This window comes from Bos taurus, chromosome 9, assembly GCF_002263795.3.
Source record: "Bos taurus isolate L1 Dominette 01449 registration number 42190680 breed Hereford chromosome 9, ARS-UCD2.0, whole genome shotgun sequence".
Classification (NCBI taxonomy): Eukaryota; Metazoa; Chordata; class Mammalia; order Artiodactyla; family Bovidae; genus Bos; species Bos taurus.
The window spans coordinates 69,512,192-69,539,438 of record NC_037336.1 but is presented as its reverse complement, the minus strand read 5'-3'; the positions used below and the strand labels follow the sequence as shown (position 1 = coordinate 69,539,438).

Genomic DNA, 27,247 nt, shown 5'->3' with positions numbered 1-27,247 from the left:
AATAGAAGACAGAAGCTTAATTTGTGTTTAGAATACAGTTGAGAATAAAATACTTATATCCATTACATCCTAAAATTTTTCTTTTTGAAAACTAATGATAACTTTAGAGTGGCTGTGTTCACTAGGCGTTTCTGCAGTGTAGAAATAGTCATATCTGTGCTGTACAGTTCAATAGTTAGTAGCTCCATGTGCCTGTTAAGCACTTACCGTGTGCAACTGAATATTTTATTAAGCTTTAATTAATGTAACTGCCTGTGACTGCTGTACTGGATAAGGTTCTCTAGAGTAAGATCCACTATAATTGCTCTTATCTAAAACTTATTCAGTAAAACACTTATTCTACAAAGTCCATAGTGTCAACAGGTTTAAAATTCTGTATTGCAGATAAACAATCAGATGGTAGAGGCTCTTTAACGCATAAAGCTGTTATAACAAGAATAACAAAAGGGAGGGGATATATATATATATATATATATATACACATATACATATACATACACCTATGGCTGATTCATGTTGAGGTTTGACAGGAAACAGCAAAATTCTGTAAAGCAATTCTCTTTCAATAAAAAAAAATAAATTAACTTTTTAAAAAAAAGAATAACAGTAAAAATTCTTTCATGGAGCCTGCTTCATTACAGAATCCACTTTGAGTTCAATGTAAGTTGGAGGAAAGGGAAAGAGTTCACTTCCCTTGTTTTGATTCTAGTTTATTTTCACTTACTTTTCCACTTCCTTCACTATATAATAGAGCTGAGATGAGTTTTTAGGATGTTCAGGAGTTCAGCCAGTGAGTACACTCTTAACTGCAGTGAGTGAAAGGTGGGGCATTTGGAAACTTGGGAAAGTGTTAATTGCTCAGTTGTGTCTGACTCTTTGGGACCCCTTGGACTGTAGCCTACCAGGCTTCTCTATCCATGGAATTCTCCAGGCAAGAATACTGGAGTGGGTTGTCATTCCCTTCTCCAGGGGCTCTTCCTGACCCGGGGATCAAAGCCAGGTCTCCCGTATTGCAGGCAGATTCTTTACCAACTGAAATAAGTGAAAGGTGGGGCATTTGGAAGCCACAGATAATTTTCAGTGAAATCGCAACCCAAATTAGCATATCTTAGAAACAAAAATAGTTGATTTCTTTCCTCTGTTTCCCAAAAGACTATCTGAATAGCAGCCATGCTTAACATGATATTAACCAATATCATGCTTGAGGTTTAAAAAAAGTGAGACATGGTCATCTAACATCAGTGAACTTAGAGACTGCCCAAACCCTATAATAATCCATTTTACAGATGAGGGAACCAGAGCAAAAGAGTTTAAATAACTTAACCAAGGTCTTACAGTGTTTTGGAGATAATAATTTCACTGTGGTTTTTTAAGTATTTATGGTAGTCTAAGCAGGGTGTGTGTGTGTCAGTATCGGTGTGTGTTGCGTGTATTTAGAAACTTGTATAGGGATGACAGAATCTTATAAAGAGATAGAGAAGAGCAGTTTCTAGGCATTACAGCTTTGAACAACATGGAAATATGGTCCCTTTTCAAGTTGGGTAGCTCTGTCTCCTGATATCAGGAGTCCCACTGTACATGTTGGGGCTGATAAAAGTGTTTATTTTTAATGCCAGCAAATTTTTATTTGGATATGAATGTATGTTTCTCTAAGGATAAGTCTTTTGCCAAAATGGGAATATAAACTTTTTAATTTCACAAAAGTTAGCATTTCCATATCTTAAATTTCACACCAAGAGGGAATTGATACAGTTTACACTAATTGTACTAATATTTACCCAGGCAAAAGATTTTCCTGAAAGACCAAATCTTTGGGACGATGACTGTAACTTTATTAGATTTACTAATTATGTCATTTAGCTGTGAGACTTTTTTATATGATGATTCCATGTTTACTTTGGTGGGCTAAGGTAATCAATAGGTTTATGGTTACCCTCTCGAGCAACCCCAAAGCAAGCCATGGTTATTGCTACTGTTGTGTTCACTGTTCGAGTCACTTCTTCTGGTGTCTTCCCCAGAGACGGATTCACTTCCATTATATCTAATCCTGAGAGTAAACCTATAACAACAAATGGAAATAATGTAATTTATTAAATAGCTGACATTTGTAATTTAGTACAGACTGACTTGAATTATTATCCAGGAGTGCAAAGAGGTAGTAACAACTGAAAACATTTCAGTTGTTGTATTATGCAGTGGGCATTCAGAGAGTGTCAAGTTGGGGCTTTGTTTTCAGATCAGGGAGGTATCGATACATATTGGCCAGATGTACACTTTGTCTTGCATTCATTCAGAGTTTTACTCACCTGTTTTGTAAATTTCTTCTGTGATGTAGAGACCTTCTCTGTAAGTCAGACCTCCCTGGACTGGTGTGCCAGTAGCTGGCGTGAAAGATGGGTCCAGTCCATCAACATCAAAGCTCAAATGAATTGGCCTTTTCTTTCTTTTAAAAGGTGGGAAAGGAATTCAGGTTAAAGTTGGTGGTTTAATATTTAGTAGAAAAATACAGTTCTTTGTTTTACAAAAAGTGACAACCCTGTGAACTTTCATGATTATACTTGCAGGCTTTGTTATTAACTTACATTGACTAGTATTAGTAGCAAGTCGTTTTAATAATATTTATGTTTATACACACACACACACAAACACATCATACCTTCCTAGTAGATAGCTGAATGTTTCTTCCATCACCTTGCCAATTCCCAGTTTATCCACTTCAGTCATTGAAAAGTATTTAATTCCCAGAGTTTTCAAAATATAGCTATGAAAGAGAAGATATTAAGAGAATCTACAGTTTATAAGGAGGCTGACCCTCTTGTTTCCTTTTAGAGAAAAGATCAGTGTGGTAACATTCAAAAGTTATTTAAGGGGCTTCCCTGGTGGTCCACCGGTTAATAATCCACCTTGCAATGCAACAGACATTGGTTCGATCCCTGGTCTGGAAAGATATCACGTGCTGCAGTGTGACTAAGCTAGTGTGCCACAACTACTGAACCAGCATTCCAGAGCCCGTGAGCCACAACTGCTGAAGCCGCACACTGTGACTACTGAAGCCCCCATGCTCTAGAGCCCATGCTTCACAATAGAAACCACCACGTTGGAAGCCCAAGCACCACAACAGAGTAGCCCCCACTCGTCGCAACTAGAGAAAGGCCATGTGCAGCACCAGAGACTCACCATAGCCAAAACATAAATCTTTAAAAATATATATTTAAGTTTGGTGAACTATATGTATATATCAATAATTTTTAAACAGCAAGTCAAGGTAAAAATCACCTAAATACATACATATATATCTATGTTGTTGCTGTTTCGTTTGTAAGTCTTGTCTGACTCTTTGCAACCCTATGAACTGTAGCCCACCAGGCTCCTCTGTCCATGGGATTTCCCAGGCAAGAATACTGCGGTAGGTTGCCATTTCCTTCTCCAGGGGATCTTTCCAACCCAGGAATCAAACCCACGTCTTCTGCATTGGCAGGCAGATTCTTTACTGCTGAGCCACCCGGGAAGCTCGTATATGTATATACATGTGTATATTCACGACCCAGATAATCACGATGGTGTGATCACTGACCTAGAGCCAGGCATTCTGGAATGTGAAGTCAAGTGGGCCTTAGAAAGCATCACTACGAACAAAGCTAGTGGAGGTGATGGAATTCCAGTTGAGCTATTCCAAATCCTGAAAGATGATGCTGTGAAAGTGCTGCACTCAATACGCCAGCAAATTTAGAAAACTCAGCAGTGGCCACAGGACTGGAAAAGGTCAGTTTTCATTCCAATCCCAAAGAAAGGCAATGCCAAAGAATGCTCAAACTACCACACAATTGCACTCATCTCACACGCTAGTAAAGGAATGCTCCAAATTCTCCAAGCCAGGCTTCAGCAATATGTGAACCGTGAACTTCCTGATGTTCAAGCTGGTTTTAGAAAAGGCAGAAGAACCAGAGATCAAATTGCCAACATCTGCTGGATCATAGAAAAAGCAAGAGAATTCCAGAAAAACATCTATGTCTGCTTTATTGACTATGCCAAAGCCTTTGACTGTGTGGATCACAATCAACTGTGGAAAATTGTGGAAGAGATGGAAATACCAGACCACCTGATCTGCCTCTTGAGAAATTTGTATGCAGGTCAGGAAGCAACAGTTAGAACTAGACATGGAACAACAGACTGGTTCCAAATAGGAAAAGGAGTATGTCAAGGCTGTATATTGTCACCCTGTTTATTTAACTTCTATGCAGAGTACATCATGAGAAACGATGGACTGGAAGAACACAAACTGGAATCAAGATTGCCGGGAGAAATATCAATAACCTCAGATATGCAGATGACACTACCCTTATGGCAGAAAGTGAAGAGGAACTAAAAAGCCTCTTGATGAAGGTGAAAGTAGAGAGTGAAAAAGTTGGCTTAAAGCTCAGCATTCAGAAAACGAAGATCATGGCATCTGGTGTCATCACTTCATGGGAAATAGATGGGGAAACAGTGGAAACAGTGTCAGACTTGATTTTTCTGGGCTCCAAAATCACTGCAGATGGTGACTGCAGCAGTTAAAAGACGCTTACTCCTTGGAAGGAAAGTGATGACCAACCTAGATAGCATATTCAAAAGCAGAGACATTACTTTGCCAACAAAGGTTCGTCTAGTCAAGGCTATGGTTTTTCCTGTGGTCATGTATGGATGTGAGAGTTGGACTGTGAAGAAGGCTGAGCGCCGAAGAATTGATGCTTTTGAACTGTGGTGTTGGAGAAGACTCTCTTGAGTCCCTTGGACTGCAAGGAGATCCAACCAGTGCATTCTGAAGGAGATCAGCCCTGGGATTTCTTTGGATGGAATGATGCTAAAGCTGAAACTCCAGTACTTTAGCCACCTCATGCAAAGAGTTGCCTCATTGGAAAAGACTCTGATGCTGGGAGGGATTGGGGGCAGGAAGAGAAGGGGACAACAGAGGATGAGATGGCTGGATGGCATCACTGACTCGATGGACGTGAGTCTCAGTGAACTCCGGGAGTTGGTGATGGACAGGGTGGCCTGGCGTGCTGCGATTCATGAGGTTGCAAAGAGTCGGACAGGACTGAGCGACTGATCTGATCTGATCTGATAGATACAGATCTATATACAGACGGGTTTCCTAGGTGGCTCAGCAATAAAGAATCTACCTGCCAATGCAGGAGACATAAGAGACATGGGTTCGATCCCTGGGTCGGAAAGATCCCCTGGAGGAGGGTATGGCAACCCACTCCAGTATTCTTGCCTGGAGAATCCCATAGAAAGAGAAGCCTGGCGGGCTACAGTCCATAGGTTTCAAAGAGTCAGACATGACTGAAGTGACTTAGCATGCACTTAGATACAGATATAGATATAGGGTTTCCTAGGTGGTGCTAGTGGTAAAGAATCTGCCTGCCAATGCAGGAGACTTAAGAGACTATATTCTCTTATCTCTATCCCTGGAGGGGGAAGATCCCCTGGAGGAGGAAATGGGAACCCAGACCAGTATTCTTGCTGGGAGAATCGCATGAACAGAGGAGCCTGGCAGGCATGGGGTTGCAAAGAGTTGGGCACAACTGAGCGTCTGAGCACACACATATAGATATATAGAATTGATGCTGAAAATAATTTTTTCGCATTGACTTGACCAGCACGCCTAACATGAGAAAGGACAAAAAGGAAGGTAAACCACATCAAGAAATAAACTTACTGTTCCCCAGGGTCCACATCTCTCAGACCAATATACACAATGTCTTTGGCAGATATGCAGGGAGCCACCCAGTAGAATCCTGGGACCTCAGGCATCTAGAATTGCAATGGTTCCATTGGGTTATACATAAGCAAATCTTATATTGAAAGTTAAGGACACATGTTAGATTGCATGTTATATTCAGAACATAAAATTCAAGGAAATCATTAAAATATAGTATAAAATTAGGAAGAGAATGTCTGTCCTCCTGTGCTACCCGAGGAGCGAGCATACTGTCTGTGGCTTCCCTCCCTCCACAGTCACCCACTAGTCTGCCTTGCCCCCCGACCTTGTGCTGCCTGCGCTTTCTAGAAGGATTATGTATCTGAAACAGCAGGCCGTGCCTTGAACCCTGTCCCCTCTGTCACCAACCCTTAGAACTTCTTCACTTAAGGTCTTCATCTCTCTAAACCTAAAGATGTAAGGGGCCAAATCTCATGCTCGGATGACTGTAGGCACAGAGACAGCACCCATGGAAGAAGTCTGGAGAGCACCGTGGTCCTGGGAACATAGGCCTTGCCGGGAATTCATACTACCTTAGGGGAAGGCTCTAAACTAAGCAGCCATATTCTCCACTTAGGAGTGGAGAATTGTGTTCCACCTTTCTGAGAGCAGAGAATCTACATAAACTATTTGGAATTCTGAGGGGGGGGAAAAGGGGGGGGAAGCTACTCCTGAAGTCAGTTTGCAAACTGTTAAAAACGTAGAGATACACAGTCTCACTACCTCTGTCCACCTCCCCCCCATTGCTTATCGGCTGCTGAGAAAATGGTTTGAAAATTAATCAAGAATAAAATGGCACAGGGGTTCTTACTTCCCTTCTGGCTTCTGAACTTCTGCTAAAGACAATTCTTCTGTAACAGAATACCAACCAGCTGTTTACCTTTTCCTTTAGTTCCTTCAGAAGGAAAGACACAGGTTGTCCATGCAAGTTCCCGGTTTTGGTTGTCAGTGGAGTGTTGATGTCCGTGTGAGCATCCACCCAAATGACACAGAGGTCTGGGTGGACCCTGGCATGGCCAGAGATGCTGCCGATCGCCAAACTTTAAAGGAAAAGAAGTTCGTGTGAACATCAGGTTTGCAGTATCAGTATGTTTATCACATCATTTACACAATATTCTTGCCTGATTTTTCTTTAAGTCAAAGTGGCTAATATTTATGAGAGATTTTAAACTGAAGATCCCAATTAAACAATCGCAATAAAGTATACCTAACACAATATTTACTAACAAGTTATATTTATTCACTGTAACGGCATTACTAAAAAAACTTTCATTTTTCTTCAAAACCACCTTCTAATAGCAAATTCTAGTTTCACTAAAAATTAAATATGTGAAAAGACAGTAGCCACACAAGTTTTTTAGCATGAGATATCACTCAGTTCTCAGGGTTAAAACAGGCTCATTTTCTGTACTCTCATCTCTCTTGGTAAATACTTAATTCTCCCAAGTGAATTATGACAGAGTCCTCCCATTTTTCTTAAAATCCAATTCTTTTACAGTTGGGGACCATCACTCAAAACCCTTACATCTACTTCAGCCAGTGTATCCTGGACGCTCACTCTATTAAATGTTCAGATCCTCTGCTGGAACTTTCTAGTCTCCTGCTACGTATTTAAGGACTCACTCTTAGCCAGGTCCAGAACCCTCAAAATTCATCTCAAACACTCCAAGCTCCATAAAACTTGCCAGAATGGCAAAGCTAAGTAGTATCTCACACAAAAGTTAAAAGACCAGGATTTGCCATACAAAGTCTGCATTGTCCCACTTGTGAACGCTCAGGAACCCTCCAGAGAACCGTGAGCTTTCAGAAGCAGGCCTTTCTTGATGCTCTTTGTCTTTCCCTTCAGGTTTGTTTTCCTTTGTCCATGCGCCAGTCAAAATTCCCACTTACAAATTTTTTTTACTTAAAAAAAGAGAGCTCCAGTTACTCAACATGAGTTTTGTCACAGAAGTCCTGAAAACACTTTGGCTTTCAAGGAAAATATGAAGGGGGCTGAAGTAATTGACTCCTGCATTAAGAGTCATTGTAGTCTTTGCACTTTTGATCTAATCGTACTTCTGATTACATGTCCTGGGACCTTGAGAGTAAACATGGGCAGACTCACACACAACATTATCTTTACCACATTATTCATAATGGTGACATTTGAAAATAACCTGAATATCTGACAACATGGAGATATATATATATATATATATATACACACATATATATATAGAGAGAGATATCATACCTAGATGAAATATCAAGCAACAGTAAAAAATTATGCTCATATGTATTGTGAGGTATTAATAACATAAGGAAATCTGTAGTGTAGATGAACAAAACAGGATAACGCATACAATGGTTAAAATTACATACAAGGGAAAAATTATGGCAGGCAGGAAATGTAACAGATTTTCAAAATTCTAGTAGAAATAGTTTCTAGAGAACAATTGCCACTGTTTTTTTTCTTTTATATATGCATGTGTATTTCAAAAGTTTGATAATTACTACTTTGATAGTGTGAAACACATGCTTTACTTGTTGACATAAGTTATTTCTGTTATCACTAATCAAGTACAATAGGCTGACTATTAATTTCCTCAGTGCTTATTTATTTAGGAATGTAAGCTTGAACATTTTGCTGAAATCCATTCACATACCATGTATTTTCTGCTGTCATAGAAAAAGGTCATAACAGACTTCAAACAGAGGGAAGTTTTTGTTTCCAAAATAAAGTAGTAATCAATAAAATTAAAAGAAACAAGACAGAAAATGTGATATAAAATATTGATCAATACTTTCCTTTCCTATTTTCTCTCTTCTCATGGTTTTGGTTATACTTCCTTCACCGTATTTATACCAGACTCCCATAGAGATAAACATTTAAAAAAAAGACCTGTGGTCTCCGCCCAGGACAAGGCTGATCCTTCCAGTCTTCTTGACTTCTGCCACCACATCAGCCAGCTTTTCACTTGCTTTTCCCACACACCTTGGATTCTTCACAATTTGAAAGGGACTGTCATCAAGATTATCAGCAAAGGACAGGTCCCCATAATCTTTCACATCACACTCTATAATTAAAAGTTTTAGGTTAGTAAGTGAAGTAGCTCAGTTGTGTCTGACTCTTTTCGACCCCATGGACTGTAGCCTACCAGGCTCCTCAATCCATGGGATTTTCCAGGCAATCGCACTGGAGTGGATTGCCAGTTCCTTCTCCAAGGGATCTTCCCAACCTAGGGATCGAACCCGGGTCTCCCGCATTGTAGACAGACACTTTACCGTCTGAGCCACCGGGGAAGTTAGGTTAGTAAAGGTGATTATAAAACAGACTTTAGGATAATTCCAATTTTACCAAATAGGTGTATTTGCAAAAAAAAAAAAAAGAACCTGGAATGGCTGTAAAATCTCATGAAAGTAAAAACCATATCCACTATTAGCTGACATCATCATCCCAACTTCACTGCACACCAGTGCCTGCTGTATACTGGGTTCTATACCGCTGTCTGCTATACTGGGTTCTCTGAAAATTCTTGACTCAGTCAGTTAGGCTAGACATGAAAGTGTAACAGTGATAAGCTGGTTTGGGCTTGAGGCATGGCGACACTGTCTTGGGTTCTGCTTGTGTGCTGTTCACTTTTCTATGATAAGCTTGTTTTGTGTAGGTAATAAAAAGCTGTTTTTAAAAAAATGTATTTATACATATATATATATATATAGGGCTTCCCAGGTGGCTCAGTGGTAAAACGTCCACCTGCCAAGTAGAAGACCTGGGTTTGATCCCTGGGTTGGGAAGATCCCCTGGAGAAGGAAATGACAACCCCTTCCAGTATTCTTGCCTGGAGAATCACATGGACAGAGGAGCCTGACCAGCTTCAGTCCATGGGGTCACAAAAGAGTTGGACACAACTTAGCAACTGAACAGCAACAATATATATTTACGCTCAGAAAAAAAAGACACTGATATTTTCTCAACTTCCTTACACTATATTAAGAGCCCTTGGTTTCATTCCAAGTGGTCATCCAACTGAAGCCACTCAGCTTCCTACTCTGCCTGCCCATTGTACCTGCCTCATAATGAGACTGTCTGAATTAAATAAGAATATATGATTAACCTAATGCTTCCATCACTTCATGGGAAATAGATGGGGAAACAGTGGAAACAGTGTCAGACTTTATTTTTGGGGGCTCCAAAATCACTGCAGATGGTGACTGCAGCCATGAAATTAAAAGACGCTTTCTCCTTGGAAGGAAAGTTATGACCAACCTAGATAGCATATTCAAAAGCAGAGACATTACTTTGCCAACAAAGGTCCATCTAGTCAAGGTATGGTTTTTCCAGTGATCATGTATGGATGTGAGAGTTGGACTGTGAAGAAGGCTGAGCACCGAAGAATTGATGCTTTTGAACTGTGGTGTTGGAGAAGACTCTAGAGAGTCCCTTGGACTACAAGGAGATCCAACCAGTCCATTCTGAAGGAGATCAGCCCTGGGATTTCTTTGGACAGAATGATGCTAAAGCTGAAACTCCAGTACTTTGGCCACCTCATGTGAAGAATTGACTCATTGGAAAAGACTCTGATGCTGGGAGGGATTGGGGGCAAGAGGAGAAGGGGACGACAGAGGATGAGATGGCTGGATGGCATCACTGACTCGATGGACATGAGTCTCAGTGAACTCCGGGAGTTGGTGATGGACAGGGAGGCCTGGCGTGCTGTGATTCATGGGGTCGCAAAGAGTCAGACACGACTGAGAGACTGATCTGATAATGCTTCCATGAGGTCAGGAAATAAAGGCTCTATTTTTATACTTTTTAAATAAATTACAGATAACCTAAAGATTCTAACGGAGAAGGCAATGGCACCCCACTCCAGTACTCTTGCTCGGAAAATCCCATGGATGGAAGAGCCTGGTGGGTTGCAGTCCATGGGGTCGCTAAGAGTCGGACACGACTGAGCGACTTCACTTTCACTTTTCACTTTCATGCATTGGAGAAGGAAATGGCAACCCACTCCAGTGTTCTTGCCTGGAGAATCCCAGGGACAGGGGAGCCTGGTGGGCTGCCGTCTATGGGGTCGCACAGAGTCGGTCACAATCGAAGTGACTTAGCGTAGCATAGCGTAAAGATTCTAAAGACCTAGGCTCACTTCCTAAAAGGCCCTGCTTAGGCTTCAAGGTACAGGTTTCATGCAAAAGTGTGATATGGGATAAGTACAGTGTTCTGAATTAATCAGTCATAGTATATTGTACTTATTACATGTCCATGTGTATCCATGAATCAGTAACACCTTCAAGAGATTCAAGTGGATATAAAATGTGGCCAAACTACGCTTGTTAACTGAAGGATCTAGCTTTCTATTCTCGCTTGGGGTCTTTTCTTTTTTTTTAACTTTATGGGGTATAATTGTTATTCACTAAAATACACTCATTTTAAATTTACAAGTCAGCTAGTCTTAGAAATATTCACAGTCTTGCAAGTACCACCATAATAAAGATTTAGAATTTTTTCACTTTCAGAATATTTTCAGTACTTCCCAAATTCCCTCCTGCCCTTTAAGTCAATCTGTGTCTTTTCGCACAGGCAACTGCTGATCTTTCTCTTGCTAGGCTTTTGTCTTTCTTAGAATTTCATATACATCATACAGTTTATAGCCTTTTGTGTCTGGCCCCTTTCCTTCAGCATGATGTCTTTGAGATTCACCCATGTTCTTGCCTGTGTTCCTGTTTATTGTTGAGTATTACCCCCATGGTACGGATGTACCACTTTTTCTTTATCCCTTCACCAGTTGATGAGCATTTGTTGTTTCCATTTCCTGACTTTTATAAATAATGCTACTACAAACATTCAAGAAGAAGACTTTGTAGTACATGTTATCACTTCTCTTGGTAAATCTCTAGGAGAAGATTTGCTGGGTCAAGAGGTAAATGCATGTTTATTTAAAAAACTGCCAAACTGCTTTCCAAAGTGGCTGTGTATTTATGCATTCCCACCAGAAATACATGAGAGTTCTGATTGATCTCTATCCTCCCCAACATTTCATCAGGGTTTTACATATAAAGATGACCTTTACTTTAGCCCATACTTTTAAAATTATACTACTTTTCATCTGCATGCTCATGTGTATATACAGAATATATGTATATATGTACACATACTAGGATGTTAATGCAAATACTAGGTACTGCTATTATTATTATATAACCATCTTATTTTATTTCTTTTTACAAATAAGGATCCTTTTGTTAGTAATGTACTTTCTGCTGCCCTGGCTTTTCATTTTCAGTTTCCCTGAATCCCCTACCATGCACCCACCCCCTAGTTCTTCACACACAGATTACTCTAAGAGTAGTCTCACTGGAAAGACAAAATATCTGAGTGAGGATATTCATCCAGCAGTGTTTACTGAGCATTCTCCCCTTCACTGCTTTTTTTTTAGTAAGATGTACTTCTAAGGTTATAGCCAATGCTGCTATAATGTCACTGTGGTATAAATGTCACTCCAGACACACCCTCTCTTAACAGAAGCCTGGACCTTCCTTCAGAGTAAGAAAGAAATTGGGCTGATCAGCTTTCAACTTAGGAATTACCTTGTTCAAACCAGTGGTTACCAGTGGGGAAGGGGTGGGGGAGGGGCAATATAGGAGTAGAGGGTTGAGAGGTACAAGCTATTACAAATAAAATAAGCTACAAGGATGTAATGTACAGCATAGGAAATATAGCCAGCATTTTACAATAACTGTAAATGGAGTATAACCTTGAAAATTATGAATCACTATACTGTATAAATATGTAACATATAATATTGTACATCAACTATACTTTAATAAAAAATTGATTAAGTAAACAGTTACCTAGTTCTTTAAGTTTCTCAAGCAGACCAGCCTTTCTAAGTACTGTAGGGCCTTCTTCCACCCCTCCTCGTGGCTGAACAATGAAAACATAGAGTAATTCAGACATTATCATATCATCAAACCCCCACAATAGAAACCTTTCTCATTAATGAGTTGAAGAGTAACTATCACTTTTTGAGTACCTACAGGGTCAGGAATTTACATTATCTCACTGTCATCACAGCAAGGTAGATTGAATTACTCCTATGTCAAATATGAAGATATAGAATCAAAAAGGTTGTATAACTTTCCTACAGGCACACAGCGAACAAATGGCAGAGCCTTAGTTCACATCCAGATGGTTTGGATCCCAAAACTTGCAGCTTCTTTTCTCCATCACACTATGTTACCAACACAGTGGACGCGTTTTGTACCAAAGCACTCTGAGAGATAGAGATACAATGATCCAAAGGAGAGGGCTTTTGTCTTTGAGTGACTCACAAGTGAATAGGGAATTTGGATATTTATTAATAATCCCAATTATAATACTTAGAGATTTACATCAACACAGTTAAAAGATATTGTAACCACAAAAACAGGATGTTCTTAACCCTGTCAGGGGTGGAGAAGTTTCAGAGAATTCTTTAGAGAACAGGCTGACATTTCTGCTGAGTCCTGCAACATGAGTAGGTCATTTAGGAAAATAGATGGGGTGATGAAGAAACTTTGCAAACCTGGAGAACAGCTTGAGTCAAAACATAGGGTAAAAAAAAAAAAAAAGAGCATGACATCAGACAGACCTACGTGCAGGTCTGCATGGTAGTAAGTTAGGGCTCTTGCGGAGAAAGGAGGCAGCAGGGAAAATCATCACTTGGGAGATGAACTCACAAAGACCAACCCAGTATTTCAAGTTTTGACCTGTCTAAGCATGGTTGGCACAATGCTACCTTTGCTCTTTTTACATCGGGGAAGCTAGCATGCTTCTTCCTTGCAGTAAGTCTTCTCCAGCCCCCTGGCAGATAAGCCATCTAAAGAAATAGTTCTTTTATGTGTCTCTCTGATTCCAATTTCCAACAAGGCTTTTCAATAGAGAAAGGTACTCTGTGCTGTTAGGTGGGAGTGAAAAAGTGAAAGTGTTAGTCACTCAGTGGTGTCCAACACTTAGCGACCTCATGGACTATAGCCCACAGGTCTCCTCTGTCCATGAAATTCTCCAAGCAAGAATACTGGAGAGGGGCTGTCCTTCTGGATTCCCTTCTCCAGGTGATCTTCCCAAACCAGCGAACCAACCCTTGTCTCTTAGGCCTCCTGCACCTCACCACCAGTGCCGCCTGGGAAGCCTGCCGTCAGGTGGGAAGATGTGCCGAAAGACACCTGTGTCCATCCTCAGGGTTGCATTGTGGCACCAAACTAAGCGGAAGTTCCTCCCACCTCAAATTACCAGATGACTTGCCCTGACTACCAGGCAAATCCTCCATGGCAAATTCCTGTCCCTGGCAGCAAGGGACTCCCCCCCAACACCAGGCTCAGCCAGGCACATTTGCTCCTTCACTTCACTGCCTTTTTTTTTTATGACTCCCACCCCTACCCCCTCAACAAGTAGGTACAATTTTTAAACTCCAGTGGCACCCCACTCCAGTACTCTTGCCTGGAAAATCCCACGGATGGAGGAGCCTGGTAGGCTTCAGTCCATGGGTTTGCTAGGAGTCGGACATGACTGAGCAACTTCACTTTCACTTTTCACTTTCATGCATTGGAGAAGGAAATGGCAACCCACTCCAGTGTTCTTGCCTGGAGAATCCCAGGGATGGGGGAGCCTGGTGGGCTGCCGTCTCTGGGGTCGCACCGAGTCGGACATGACTGAAGTGACTTAGCAGCAGCAGCAGAGTGCTACTTGGCTAAAATTTTGCCTTGATTGAGTTATTTGTCATTGTCTTCTCTCCTTTATTAGATTTCTGTCCAATCTTCTCTACACTTCCAGCACTGTATTATAGAGCTGACACTTAGTAGGTGTTCAGAAATTGTCAGTGTCATAAAACTCCCTGACTTTTGCCCTCTCCCTTTCAAACTTTGGAACAAATTTTAAACACTCCTGACAAATGAACTTATTTACAAAACAAAAATAGGCTGACAAACATAGAAAGCAAATTTATGGCTACCAAAGGGGAGATAGAGACGAGGGGATAAATTAGGAGTTTGGAATTAAAATATGCACACTAATATATACAAAACAGATAACCAAAGAGGACCTACTGTAGGGCACAGAGAACTATATTCAATATCTTATAATAACCTTCAACGGAAAAGAACTAAAATTATATATATATATATATATATAACTAAATCATTTTGCTGTACACTCAAAACTAAAACATTGTAAATCTACTATATTTCAATAAAAATTTCAAAAATAAAACCACTCTGAACTTTCAGAATTATTAAAAAAAAAAAAAAGAAGAAATCTTATACAACCCCTTAACTGATACTAAAATTTCTCCTCCAGATCTGTATAGGATTGACCAGGACACCCTCCCCTCCCCCACACAGATGCTCAAGTGCCTTACATAAAATGACAGTAAAGACATTCCCACAAATATGGAGGGCTGGCTGTATATTTACAATAGCACCGTTGTTCAGCTTCCCAGATTGACACTTTCTAGCTTTTATTTTCCATCTGATTTAAAATGCTTCTCATGTTTGGTCTTTCCTCATTGTTCCTTGTTAGCACTACTGACTTTGAAGCTAGGCTCCAATCCCTAATTGACCACAACTCCAAGATCCGCTGTAGAACTAAAGATGTAACAGCTCAGGTCAGGAGCACAGGCTTTGGTATCAGTGTCTGGAATTACGGAGTCAAAGCAGTGTGACCTTGAACAAATTACCATAGCCCTCTGAGCCTTAGCTAACACGACGGGACAATAGATATAATACCTACTTCATTTTTGGTCACCACCCCCTCCCCTCAACCACTGCCCTGCAAGGCTGTGGGGCTGAGGATGGAGTTCTTTTTCAGATTCAACCTTCTAGTCATCTGCCCTTTAATCCTCTCCTTTGCTTGTTTATCCAAATTTTATGTCCCTTGGCTAGGGACAGAAATTCATATGTTGGCTGATTTTTCCCTTCTATGCTATGGCTTAGAGTAGAAAAATCTCTTAAAACAAGAAGCTTCATTCTCGTGTGTGTGTGTGTGTGTGTGTGTGTGTGTATGGGTCGGTAGTGTCTTACTCTTTGCATGGTGCCATGTTTTAATAAGGAGGGGCTGTAGAGGCAGGAGAAAGAATCATGGAGAACGGAAAAAGCTATGTTTCAAAATGTTATCCCCTAGAGGGGCTGTTGTTATCAGCATGTGGCCTTCTGCTGGGGTCCAGGGATCAGAGCATGTTCAAGCCATTTCCTCCCTCCCTCTCTCCCTTTCTTTCTTCCTTTCTCCCTCCATCCCCTTTTCTTCTTCTTCTTTTTTTTTAATCAATTATTTTATTGTGATCTTTGTTAGAACCTGTCAGAATAGGTGAGTACATTGAGGAATTTGCAATTAAGCCCAGCATTATAAGAAATACCTCTTTGTCAGCAAAACCTGCCTGTGTTTCGGGAGAGAACTTTGAAAGATTTCCAAGGGAAGTGAAGCAGTTTTGACTGACATTTCAAATACAGTTCGCATCTCTAACCTCTGACCTGTCCCAATTTGTTTTGTAATAAAAAAAAGTCACAGAGTGCAAAGCAAGAGTTCAGAACTAAGAGAAGCAATACACTGCTCAACTGGGCAAAGAGAAAGTTCTAAGAAACCCGAGAAACCTCATTTAAAACAACCACAACCTCAAAAAAATCTGCATGGTGAGTTTGAATTCACACTTTATTTTATTTGCTTTTGTTTTATTCTTCCCCCACCCCTTTAGCACAGACACTTGGAGGAGTTGAAGATATCTGTAATCTCATTAAATTTACCAGAATGAGTGTGCCTGGGCAAGAAAAAAAAAGACAGTATATTTAAGAGTTGTTGGCATGTTTTAGAACTTGGGAGTTCCAATAGTCTTTTCAATGTGATCAATCTGCAGGTGGGTTTCCTTTTTTGCTTTTCTTTTTTCATCCCTCAAAAGGAGGTACACAAAGAACTCCACCTAATCCATGAATCAACAATTTTATAGAATCATTAAAGCTCTAAAATAATATAAATAACTCAAAATGTTGATAAATCAATAATATTTAGTTTATTCACATTTTTAAAACTTAAAATTTACCACCCATCTATGAATTTTTCTAGGTATTAATTATATAACTAAAAAAATATATTTTCCTAAAATTCTATCTCCTTCTACATATACACAGTAACACCAAGAGCGATAAGAGCATGGACATCTAAATGAGTAGCTACAAGGCAGAAATCGTCTATTTCCACTCAAATAAAATTATTTTCTCAAAAAATGAAGAAAAGTTCGGCACACTTAAATAAAACTGGCTGGGGCTGGGATTAGGTGTTATAGTTATAAATCTAATGTTATAAGTGGATTTGTGACCATAATTATACAATGATGTAAAATGATGAAAAGACTTTAGTATAAATTTCAGGTCAGGTTGTATCAGGCTGTTTAACTAACCAGACAGTGACACCTTACTAATTTTGAAATTCGTAACTTTTCTCATAAACTGCAGTTATTCAAAGCCAGAATTTGACTCACCTGGCCCTTTGAGAAGGGAGCTCCAATGACCCCGATGGACTGTGGCTTGGAACTCATGCTCCAACACTGCTGACCGCGGCGCCCGAGGTCTCCAGGTAGTCGTCACTCTCTGCAGCTCTCAATGGCGGAGGGCACATATTTTTTTCTATTTATAATTGAGTTGAATCTGTTTACTCTAATGAGGAAGAGTGGCTCCACCTACTGAACCAAAGCAACAGTCAAGTGAAGTCCAGCACATTCATACTCGGAATAACTTTGAGTCCTCCTGAGTCTAGGTCTCTAATTAATTGAGGTCATTCATGGAGCCAGTTCACACCCAGTTCACAGAGCCACCTGGTAACACTAATGTTTCCTAATCACAACCATGATTTCTTAACCACAGTCATCTTTTCTGATCATAATTAATTATAACCACAGGAGAAGTGCCATAGTTCTAGCTGTGCAAACTCAGAGCATGGTACTTACCTCTTTCAGGTCTGTGCATCTGCCTGTGGCAAAAAACCGGGGACTGGCAAGATGGTGTCTCACATCTTTTCCAGCCCGACAACCCTGAATTCAGTTTTCACTCTAGGATTAATGGTTAATCTACAAGACACACCTCACACACTACCAGGGTAGGTCTCAGGGAAGGCATATGACTTCCCTTTCTGATTATTAATTAAAGAAAAAATTAATTGCCTGATTAATAACCAGAAGTGTTACCATACTAATTTTGAAATAGCATATGTCTGTTGTGCTCAGCTGTGTCCAACTTTTTGTGACCCCATGGACTGTAACCTGCCAGACTCCTCTGTCCATGGAATTCTCCAGGCAAGAATACTGGAGTGGGTGCCACTTCCTACTCCAGGAGATTTTCCTGACCCAGGGATCAAACCCATGTCTCTTGCATCTCCTGCACTGGTAGGTGGAATCCTTGCCACCTGGAAAGCCCCATGATATGCATGGGGAAATAACAATTACTGGACTCAATATCAACATGAAATAAAGATGTAAAAAGAGTCATGATTGAATTTTTATCGTGTGCCAGATGCTGTTTTGTTTTATATTATCTCATTTAATCCTCATATGAATTGTATGAGCTGTCTCATTATTTGTTATTTTACTGATGAAGGAACTAAAACTCAGAGAGGTTGCCAAATGGCACAAAATGGAAAAGCCGTGACTCAGTCATAGCAATTCTGGACCCATCTAACTACTGGCCTTTACATTCTAAACACAGATGAAGTGTCACCTATGACACATAGGTGACATTCATCTGTGTTTATGCGTCAGGCCACTGTGCCCTGGGAATATTATCACAAATGTATGGAATTAGAAGAAATGCACCTTAAAAATTCTTCCAATTTTAAAATGACACAATTATAATTTTAAAGGAAAATTCATTTAGTAGAAACTAATTTCTTTTTCTTATTGGTAAGAGAGAAGGTTGTGGACTATTTAAATTTCATAAGGGCAGGAAATTTGTCTGCTGTAACCCTGGTGCCCAGAGCAGTGTTGACATGTGATAGGCACTCAATAAATATTTATTGAATGTGTAAATTCAATAAGGTCTTACAAGGTCCATTTTAAGAGGAATATTTTCCATGGTCTTCCTATCTTTTACTTGTGGATTTGCTTGCATATCCTAGATATTTACCTCTGGGATTTTGTATAGTTAATTATTAACCTCTTACAGAACTAAAGAGCACCTAAAAAGCCTCTTGATGAGGGTGAAAGAGGGGAGTGAGAAAACTGGCTGAAAACTCAACTTTCAAAAAACTAAGATCATGGCATCTGATCCCATCACCTTATGGCAAATAGATGGAGGAAAAGTGGAAATGGTGGCAGATTTTATTTTCTTCAGCTGTAAAATCACTGTGGACAGTGACTGCAGCCATGAAATTAAGAGATGCTTCCTCCTTGGAAGGAAAGCTATGACAAATCTAGATAATGTATTAAAAAAGAACAGATGTCACTTTGTCGACAAAGACTTGTATAGTCAAAGCTATTGTTTTTTCAGTAGTCATGTATGGATGTGACAGTCGGACCATAAAGAAGGCTGAGTGCTGAAGAATTGATGATTTCAAACTGTGGTGTTGGAGAAGACTCTTGAGACTCCCTTGGACAGCAAGGAGATCAAACCAGGCCTAAAGGAAATCAACCCTGAGTGTTCATTGGAAGGACTGATGTTGAAGCTGAAACTCCAATACTTTGGCCACCTGATGCAAAGAACTGATTCATTGGGAAACACCCTGATGCTGGGAAAGATTGAGGGCAGGACGAGAAGAGGATGACAGAGGACATGATTGCATGGTATCACTGACTTAATGGTCATGAGTTTGAGCAAACTCTGGGATATAGTGAAGGACAGGGAAGACTTGGTGTGATGCAGACCTTGGGACTGCAAAGAGTTGGACATGGCTTAGCGATTAAACAACAACAACCTCTTATGGTTTCATATTGCAAATAACTTTTCCTCAATTCAATTCAGGTCAGTTCAGTTGCTCAGTCATGTCCAACTCTTAGAGACCCCATGAACTGCAACATGCCAGGCCTCCCTGTCCATCACCAACTCCCAGAGCCTACCCAAACTCATGTCCACTGAGTCAGTGATGCCATCCAACTGTCTCATCCTCTGTCATTCCCTTCTCCTGCCCTCAGTCTTTCCCTGCATCAGGGTCTTTTCAAATGAGTCAGCTCTTCACATCAGGTAGCCAAAGTATTGGAGATTCAGCTTTAGCATCAGTCCTTCCAATGAACACCCAGGACTATCTCCTTTAGGATGAACTGGTTGGATCTCCTTGCAGTCCAAGGGACTCTCAAGAGTCGTCTCCAACACCACAGTTCAAAAGCATCAATTCTTCAGTGCTCAGCTTTCTTGATAATCCAACTCTCACATCCATACATGACTACTGGAAAAACCATAGCCTTGACTAGATGGACCTTTGTTGGCAAAGTAATGTCTCTGCTTTTTAATACGCTGTCTAGGTTGGTCATAACTTTCCTTCCAAGGAGCAAGCGTCTTTTAATTTCATGACCACAATCACCATCTGCCGTGATTTTGGAGCCCCAAAAAATAAAGTCAGCCACTGTTTCCACTGTTTCTCCATCTATTTGCCATGAAGTGATGAAACTGGATGCCATGATCTTAGTTTTCTGAATGTTGAGCTTTAAGCCAACTTTTTCACTCTCCTCTTTCACTTTCATGAAGAGGCTCTTGAGTTCCTCTTCACTTTCTGCCATAAGGGTGGTGTCATCTGCATATCTAAGGTTATTGATATTTCTCCCAGCAATCTTGATTCCAGCTTGTGCTTCATCCAGTCCAGAATTTCTCATGATGTACTCTGCATAGAAGTTAAATAAGCAGGGTGACAATATACAGCCTTGACGTACTCCTTTTCCTATTAGGAACCAGTCTGTTGTTCCATGTCCAGTTCTAACTCTGTTGCTTCCTGACCTGCATACAGGTTTCTCAAGAGGCAGGTCAGGTGGTCTGGTATTCCCATCTCTTGAAGAATTTTCCACAGTTTATTGTGATCCACACAGTCAAAGGCTTTGGCATAGACAGTAAAGTAGAAATAGGTGTTTTTCTGGAACTCTCTTGCTTTTTTAATGATCCATTGGATGTTGGCAATTTGATCTCTGGTTCCTCTTCGTTTTCTAAAACCAGCTTGAACATCTGGAAGTTCACAGTTAACTTTTCCTAATCTGTAAATAATCTGATAATTTTATATATATCATCATTTGAGATTCTTACTTTTTAAATAGGCAATTGAAAAAATTTTCCCTTGAACTTTGCATTTTGGAAGTTTCACTAGTCCTTTCTACTCAAAAATCACAAATGTATATTTCTATATTTTCTCCTATTTGCTTTAGTTTGTCTTTCATGCTTAGTTCTTTAATCCATTGATACCCATCTTTGTACACTGGGTAAGTTTTCCAATTCTCTTTTCCCCTGTAGAGTCCGTCAGTTTCCTCAATAACATCCATTGAGCAGTCCATCCATTTTGCCTCACGGACTCAAGTAGTATTTCCCTCATGTACCAAGTTCCACAAAACATACAGGTGTATCGCTGAGCTCTTTCTTCTAATCTATTGGTTCATTTATCTATGGCTGCACTAGGTCCACACTGCTTCATTATCATGGCTTTTTGGTAAGAAAGTGAAAGTTGCTCGGTCATGTCTGACTCTTTGCAACCCCATGGACTTCACAGTCCATGGAATTCTCCAGGCCAGAATACTGGAGTGGGTAGCCTTTCCTTTCTCCAGGGATCTTCCCAACCCAGGGATCAAACCCAGGTCTCCCACATTGTGGGCAGATTCTTTACCAGCTGAGCCACAAGGGAAGCCCAAGATTACTGGAGTGGATAGCCTATCCCTTCTCCAGTGGATCTTCCCAACTCAGGAATCAAACCAAGGTCTCGTGCATTGAAGGTGGATTCTTTACCAACTGAGCTGTTAGAGAAGATTTACCAACTGAGCTATGAGCTATTAGGGAAGCTTTATGGTATATCTTACCATTTTTTGGTTGAGAATAGCATTTTTCTCTTCTTTTTCCAAACTGATTTAGCTATTTATGGATCTCTATTCTACTACATATTCAGAATAAGTTGTTGGATTCCTTTTAAAAACTTCTGCTAGAATTTTTAGTAACTTTATAAATTAGTCCATAGAGATCTGCTGTCTCTCAAATTTCATTGTGGGTATATCATTTTTATTCCAACATCTGAAGTGTGTGTCTTTGCGACTCTATGGACTACAGCCCACCAGGTTCCCCTATCCATGGAATTCTCCAGGCAAGAATACTAAAGTGTGTTGCCATTTCCTTCTCTAGGGGATCTTTCTGACCCAGGGATTGAACTCGCATCTCCTGTATCGGCAGGTGGGGCCTTTACCACTTACTGACCCATCAGAGAAATTCTCTCCTAATAATACAAATCTCTTAACTAATATCTCTCCTCCCTCTTTCTCTTCATCTCCCTCCCCGCATCTCTCACTCTCTGTCTCTCTCTCTTTCTGAAGTCTTATCTAGCACATCCCTGAAGATGGGACCACATCTTATTTCACTTTGATCCAGAGCCACTAGAATGAGGTTTGGTACATAGGTCCTTGTATTAGCTTACTAGAGCTGCCATAACACACTGTCACAAACTAGATTTAAAACAGCAGAAATGTTAAGAAATTACAAACATTAACTGACCCTTAAAGACATTCAGGGATTTTAAGGGTTGCACTGCGTTCCCCAAAAGATATGGTGAAGTTCTTATCTCCAGTCCCTCAGAATGTGGTTGTATTTAGAAATAGGGTCACTCCATACATGTATCATTAGTTAAATGAGGTCATACTGGAGTAAGGTGGGCCCTACTCCAATACGACCTGTGGTCTGTAGGAGGCTGTAAGTCTTAACTCAAGGTGTTGCAGAGCCATGCTCCTTCTGAAACTGATATGAGAATCCTTCTTTGCCTCTTCCAAGCTTCTAGTAGTTTTCCAGCATTTCTACCATTCCTTGGCTTTTGATGCATCACGCTAATCCTCCATCCTCACATGATATTCTCCCTGTGTCTCTGTATTTCCCCAATGGCCATCTCCTTATAAGGTCACGGGTCATATCTCCAGGCAACCACTCAATTTTTTAGTCTATATCCCATAAATTCTCTGGTGAAGGATAGAGCTCCTCTGACATATATAATTGCATACCTTCACTATATGGGTGGTTCAAAACACACATTTCTACTCAGAGAGAGGAAGGCTGATGAAAGCAGAGGGCCCTACCCACCTAAATTTCTTGGTAAGCAATCAATAAATAGGTATTTACTGATAACCATTTTATTTAGTGCTTGCTTCCATGTTTTTTGTTATTTGGCACTAGAGGTAGAATATATAGACACAACTCTTAACTGAGGCCAAACCTAGGGTCACAGATTGCATGAACTTGTCAGGTCCCCTTAGTCTCCTTTAATCTTCAGAGTTCCTCAGGTTTTCTTTGTCTTTCATGAACTTCAGACTTTTAAAGAGTCTCTCAGTTTAGGTTTCTCTGAGGTTTCCTCTGACTATACTCAAGTTTTACATTTTTGCGAGAATATCGCAAAAGTAGTATTGCTTACTCTCAGCGTGTCACATTGGAGAGCATGTAATGCTGATTTGTCCCATTGCTGTTGAGGTTGACTTTGATCTTTTGTTTAAAGTAGGATTTGCCAGGTCTCACCACCGAAAAGTTACTGTGTTCCTTTTTGTAATTAATATCATATGAGGTTAATTAATCTTATGAAATTATCCTGTTTTTTATTGTACTTCAACCCACTCAGTTTAACATTCATTATTCTTGACTAAAACTTGATTATTACTGTGACATTTGCCAAACGATGATCATTTATTTCCATAACTTTTTACATTAGTTGGAATTCTAAAGAGGAGCTTTTATTCCTTCTCTATTTGTTTATTTATTCAGTTATTCACATCATCATGTATTCCTGTGTACTGAGTCATCATATTCTGTTACGAATGTTGCTGCTGCTAAGTCACTTGAGTCGTGTCTGACTCTGTGCGACCCCATAGACGGCAGCCCACCAGGCTCCCACGTCCCTGGGATTCTCCAGGCAAGAACACTGGAGTGGGTTGCCATTTCCTTCTGCAATGCATGAAAGTGAAAAGTGAAAGTGAAGTTGCTCAGTCGTGTGTGACTCTTAGCAACCCCATGGACTGCATCCCACCAGGCTCCTCGGTCTGTGGGATTTTCCAGGCAAGAGTACTGGAGTAGGGTGCCATTGCCTTCTCCAGTTACAAATGTTGGCATACCCCAACTCCAGATGATAGGTTGAGCCCTTCACCCTCCATGGTATTTGAAAATAGGAGCCTTTGGGAGGTAATTAAGGTTAGATGAGGTCATGAAGGGGGCTTCTCTGGTGGGTCAGTGGTAAAGAACCTGCCTGCCAATGCCGGAGACACAGGATCAATCCCTGGGTAGGAAAGATCCTCTGGAGAAGGAAATGGCAACCTACTTCAGTATTCTTGCCTGGACAATCCCTTGGATAGGGGAGCCTGGCAGGCTACAGTCCAGGGGGTCCAAAGAGTTGGACACAACTGAACACAAAGTCATGAAAGAGGGGACCTCATGATGGGATTATTGCCATTATAAGAAGGGACACCAGAAAAATTGCTGTCCTCAAGAAGGAAATGGCAACCCACTCCAGTATTCTTGTCTGGGAAATCCAGTGGACAGAGGGACCTGGAGGGCTGCAGTCTATAGGGTTGCCAAAAGGTCAGACACGACTTAGCGACTAAACAACAGCAGCAAACATTGAGTACATATTAGCCAGCTTTTTTTTTAAATCAAATAACTTGATTCTTGTTTTTGTTCAATTTAAGTCACAGAATGTGGATGAGTAGTATTATTGATCTCATATATAAGAATAGCCACATGCTATAAGTAGAAAAATTTGACTCATAATTTTATCACATGGGATTTTTTTTCTTTGCCTTGGGTATTAATAAAAGGCCTTGCAGGCAAACAATTTAACTTTTAAATACCACTTGTAATTTATAATTTTATTTTAGCTTTAAATTATTGTCCCATTTCAGTTCTAAGATTTTTCTTCCTAAGAGGCATAATTAACCAATGAAAATTATTTTTTATTAGAAATTAAAAATAAATATAATATTTAAGATCAATACATTTAAAGGAAATAATGGTTTTAGATTACTTCCATGAAGACCAGCTTTATATATAGAAATTTAGAAAGAAAAAATAAGAATCATTGTTTAAAGGTATATAAAGATATGCAAACGATTTCAACTGTAAAAAAAAAAAAAAGCTAGCTGTCTTTCTCCATGGACACACAAATAAGAGGTCACTTGAGCACACAGAGAGATGACAGCTGCTTACAAGCCAAAAGAAAGAAACCTTTCTGGCACCTTGGTTTTGAACTTTAGAACTGTGAGAAATTTCTGTTGTTTAAGCCACTTAGTCTATCGTATTTTGTTACAGCTGCCTGACCTAAAACATTACCATTTATTATTTTGTTCTCAGATTATCCCAGATTTGGCCAGTGTTTCAATTTGACTTGTGCATCTTGTTTTAATGACCCCATGTTTACTGAGCACTTTCTTACTTTCTGACACCACTTGTTCTTTCCCTGTGATCACCCTGGCCCTAGCCATTTGTCTAAGGAGCCCCAGTTCCTTTTATTTGGGAATGGTAGGTGGAGACCAAGATCTGGGTGTCAGGAGTGCCTATTGATCTTGGGAAATCATTGCCTCTATGCTTTTTTAGTAGACAGAGTTAGGAAATACACATACAAACACACACCCCTGTTCCTGCAACCATCCATCCATCTTGAAATAGCCCCCCTCACAGAACCAGGACCAAACAATCTAGAGATAGTTTGTGGGAGGGGACACATCCACAAGGAGAGAAGGCAAGGAAATTTCCAGGGAAGAGGGAACTCACGTGTTTATGTGATGTTTCTCAGCAGTCCAATAGGAAGTCTCTGGGGGCAGAAAACTCTGAAGGGTATCAGCGGCTTAGAGCCTCTATAACCACAGGGTTTGTCTTATCTGTGACTAGCAGATTTTGGGCGCTGTCTGGTGAAGTGTGCAAAGCAGGCAGGCAGCTCTAAATGGCTAAGAATGTGCTAATTTGGTTTATGCTTAAAACAACTAGTTGTGTAAAAATTTGAATTTGGGGCTGTAGGCTTTTGGGTTAATTGGTCCCAGTCCTTGATGGTGTTTTTTTTCCAGTTTGCTTGAGATATAATTGACATACAGCACTATATAAAGTTAAAGGCTACAGTGTAGAGATTTGACTTACCTATGGCATGAAATGACTAACACAATAAGGTTAGTGAGCATCCATCATCTCATATAGATACAAAGTTAAAGAAATAGAAAAAATGATTTTCTTTTGATAAGAACTCTTGGAATCTATTCTAAACAACTTTCACATATAACTTTGTTGTTGTTTAGTTACTAAGTCATGTCCAACTCTTTGCAACTCCATAGACTGCAGCCCACCAGGCCCACCAGGCCCCTCTGTCCATGGGATTTCCCAGGCAAGAATATTGGAGTGGGTTGCCATTTCCTTCTCCAATATATAACTTACAGCAGTGTTAACTATATTTATAATGTTTTACATGGCATCTCACATACTTATTTATCTTATAATTGAAAGCTTGTACCTTTTAACTAACTTTAGCCAATTCCTCCTTCCTTCACCCCACACTTCTGGTAAACCACAAATCTGATCTCTTTTTCTATGAGTTTATTTTTGAAGTATAGTTGACCCACAACAGTATGTGAATTTCTGTTACACAACATTGTGATTTGATATTTATAAATGGTTTAAAATGATCACCATGAGAAGTCTAGTTACAATATGTCACCATGTGGGCATGCTTTGTCGCTTCAGTTGTGACCCAATGGACGGACTGTAGCCCACCTAACTCCTCTGTCCATGGGATTCTCCAGGCAAGAACACTAGAGTGGGTTGACATTTTCCTTCTCCAGGAGATCTTCCCAACCCAGGGACCAAACCCACGTCTTTTGCATCTCTTGCATTGGCAGGCGGGTTCTTTACCACTACTGCCGCCTGGAAAGCCCAATACCCCACCATACTACATAATTATTGACTATATTCCCCACACTGTAGATGGCTGTATATATGTGTGTGTGTGTGTGTGTGTGTGTGTGTGTGTGTGTGTGTGTATGATTGTTTTACATTGCTAATCTCTCAAGTACAAACATATTTTAACAACCTTGTATTTTGCCTACCCCCCACCAAGGTTTACTGTTTTTGACATTGTATTTTACATCTTTTTGTCTTGTATATCCTTTAACCACTTCTTTGGATATAGGTGATTTTACTGCTTTTGTCTTTTAACTTTCCTGAAAGCTTTATGCATGGTTGATTTATTATCTTTATTATATATTTGCCTTTAAAAATGAGATATTCCTTTCATAATTGTCATGTTCTAGTTATGGCCTTTCCTCTTCTGCTTAAAGTCTCCTTAGCTTTTCTTGTAAAGCTGGTTTGGTGATGCTGAACTCT

At 40.1% G+C, this 27,247-nt stretch overlaps 1 protein-coding gene and 1 long non-coding RNA gene across 2 annotated transcripts in view; one reads left to right on the top strand and one right to left on the bottom strand.

Moving 5' to 3' along the window:
• Positions 1–359: 359 nt before the first annotated feature.
• Positions 360–17,349, bottom strand: ARG1 (arginase 1). Its single transcript, NM_001046154.1, is given in 8 exon segments — positions 360–2,059; positions 2,307–2,443; positions 2,657–2,761; positions 5,699–5,793; positions 6,621–6,780; positions 8,622–8,796; positions 12,575–12,647; positions 17,227–17,349. Coding segments are annotated over 8 exon segments (969 nt in total). The 5' UTR covers positions 17,284–17,349; the 3' UTR covers positions 360–1,892.
• Positions 16,275–27,247, top strand: part of LOC132346120 (uncharacterized) — a 68,785-nt gene continuing 57,812 nt past the window's right edge. Inside the window, exons 1-2 of the long non-coding RNA XR_009495837.1 lie at positions 16,275–16,384; positions 17,201–17,321. This is a non-coding gene — a long non-coding RNA (uncharacterized lncRNA). The remainder of the gene's footprint in view (positions 16,385–17,200; positions 17,322–27,247) is intronic.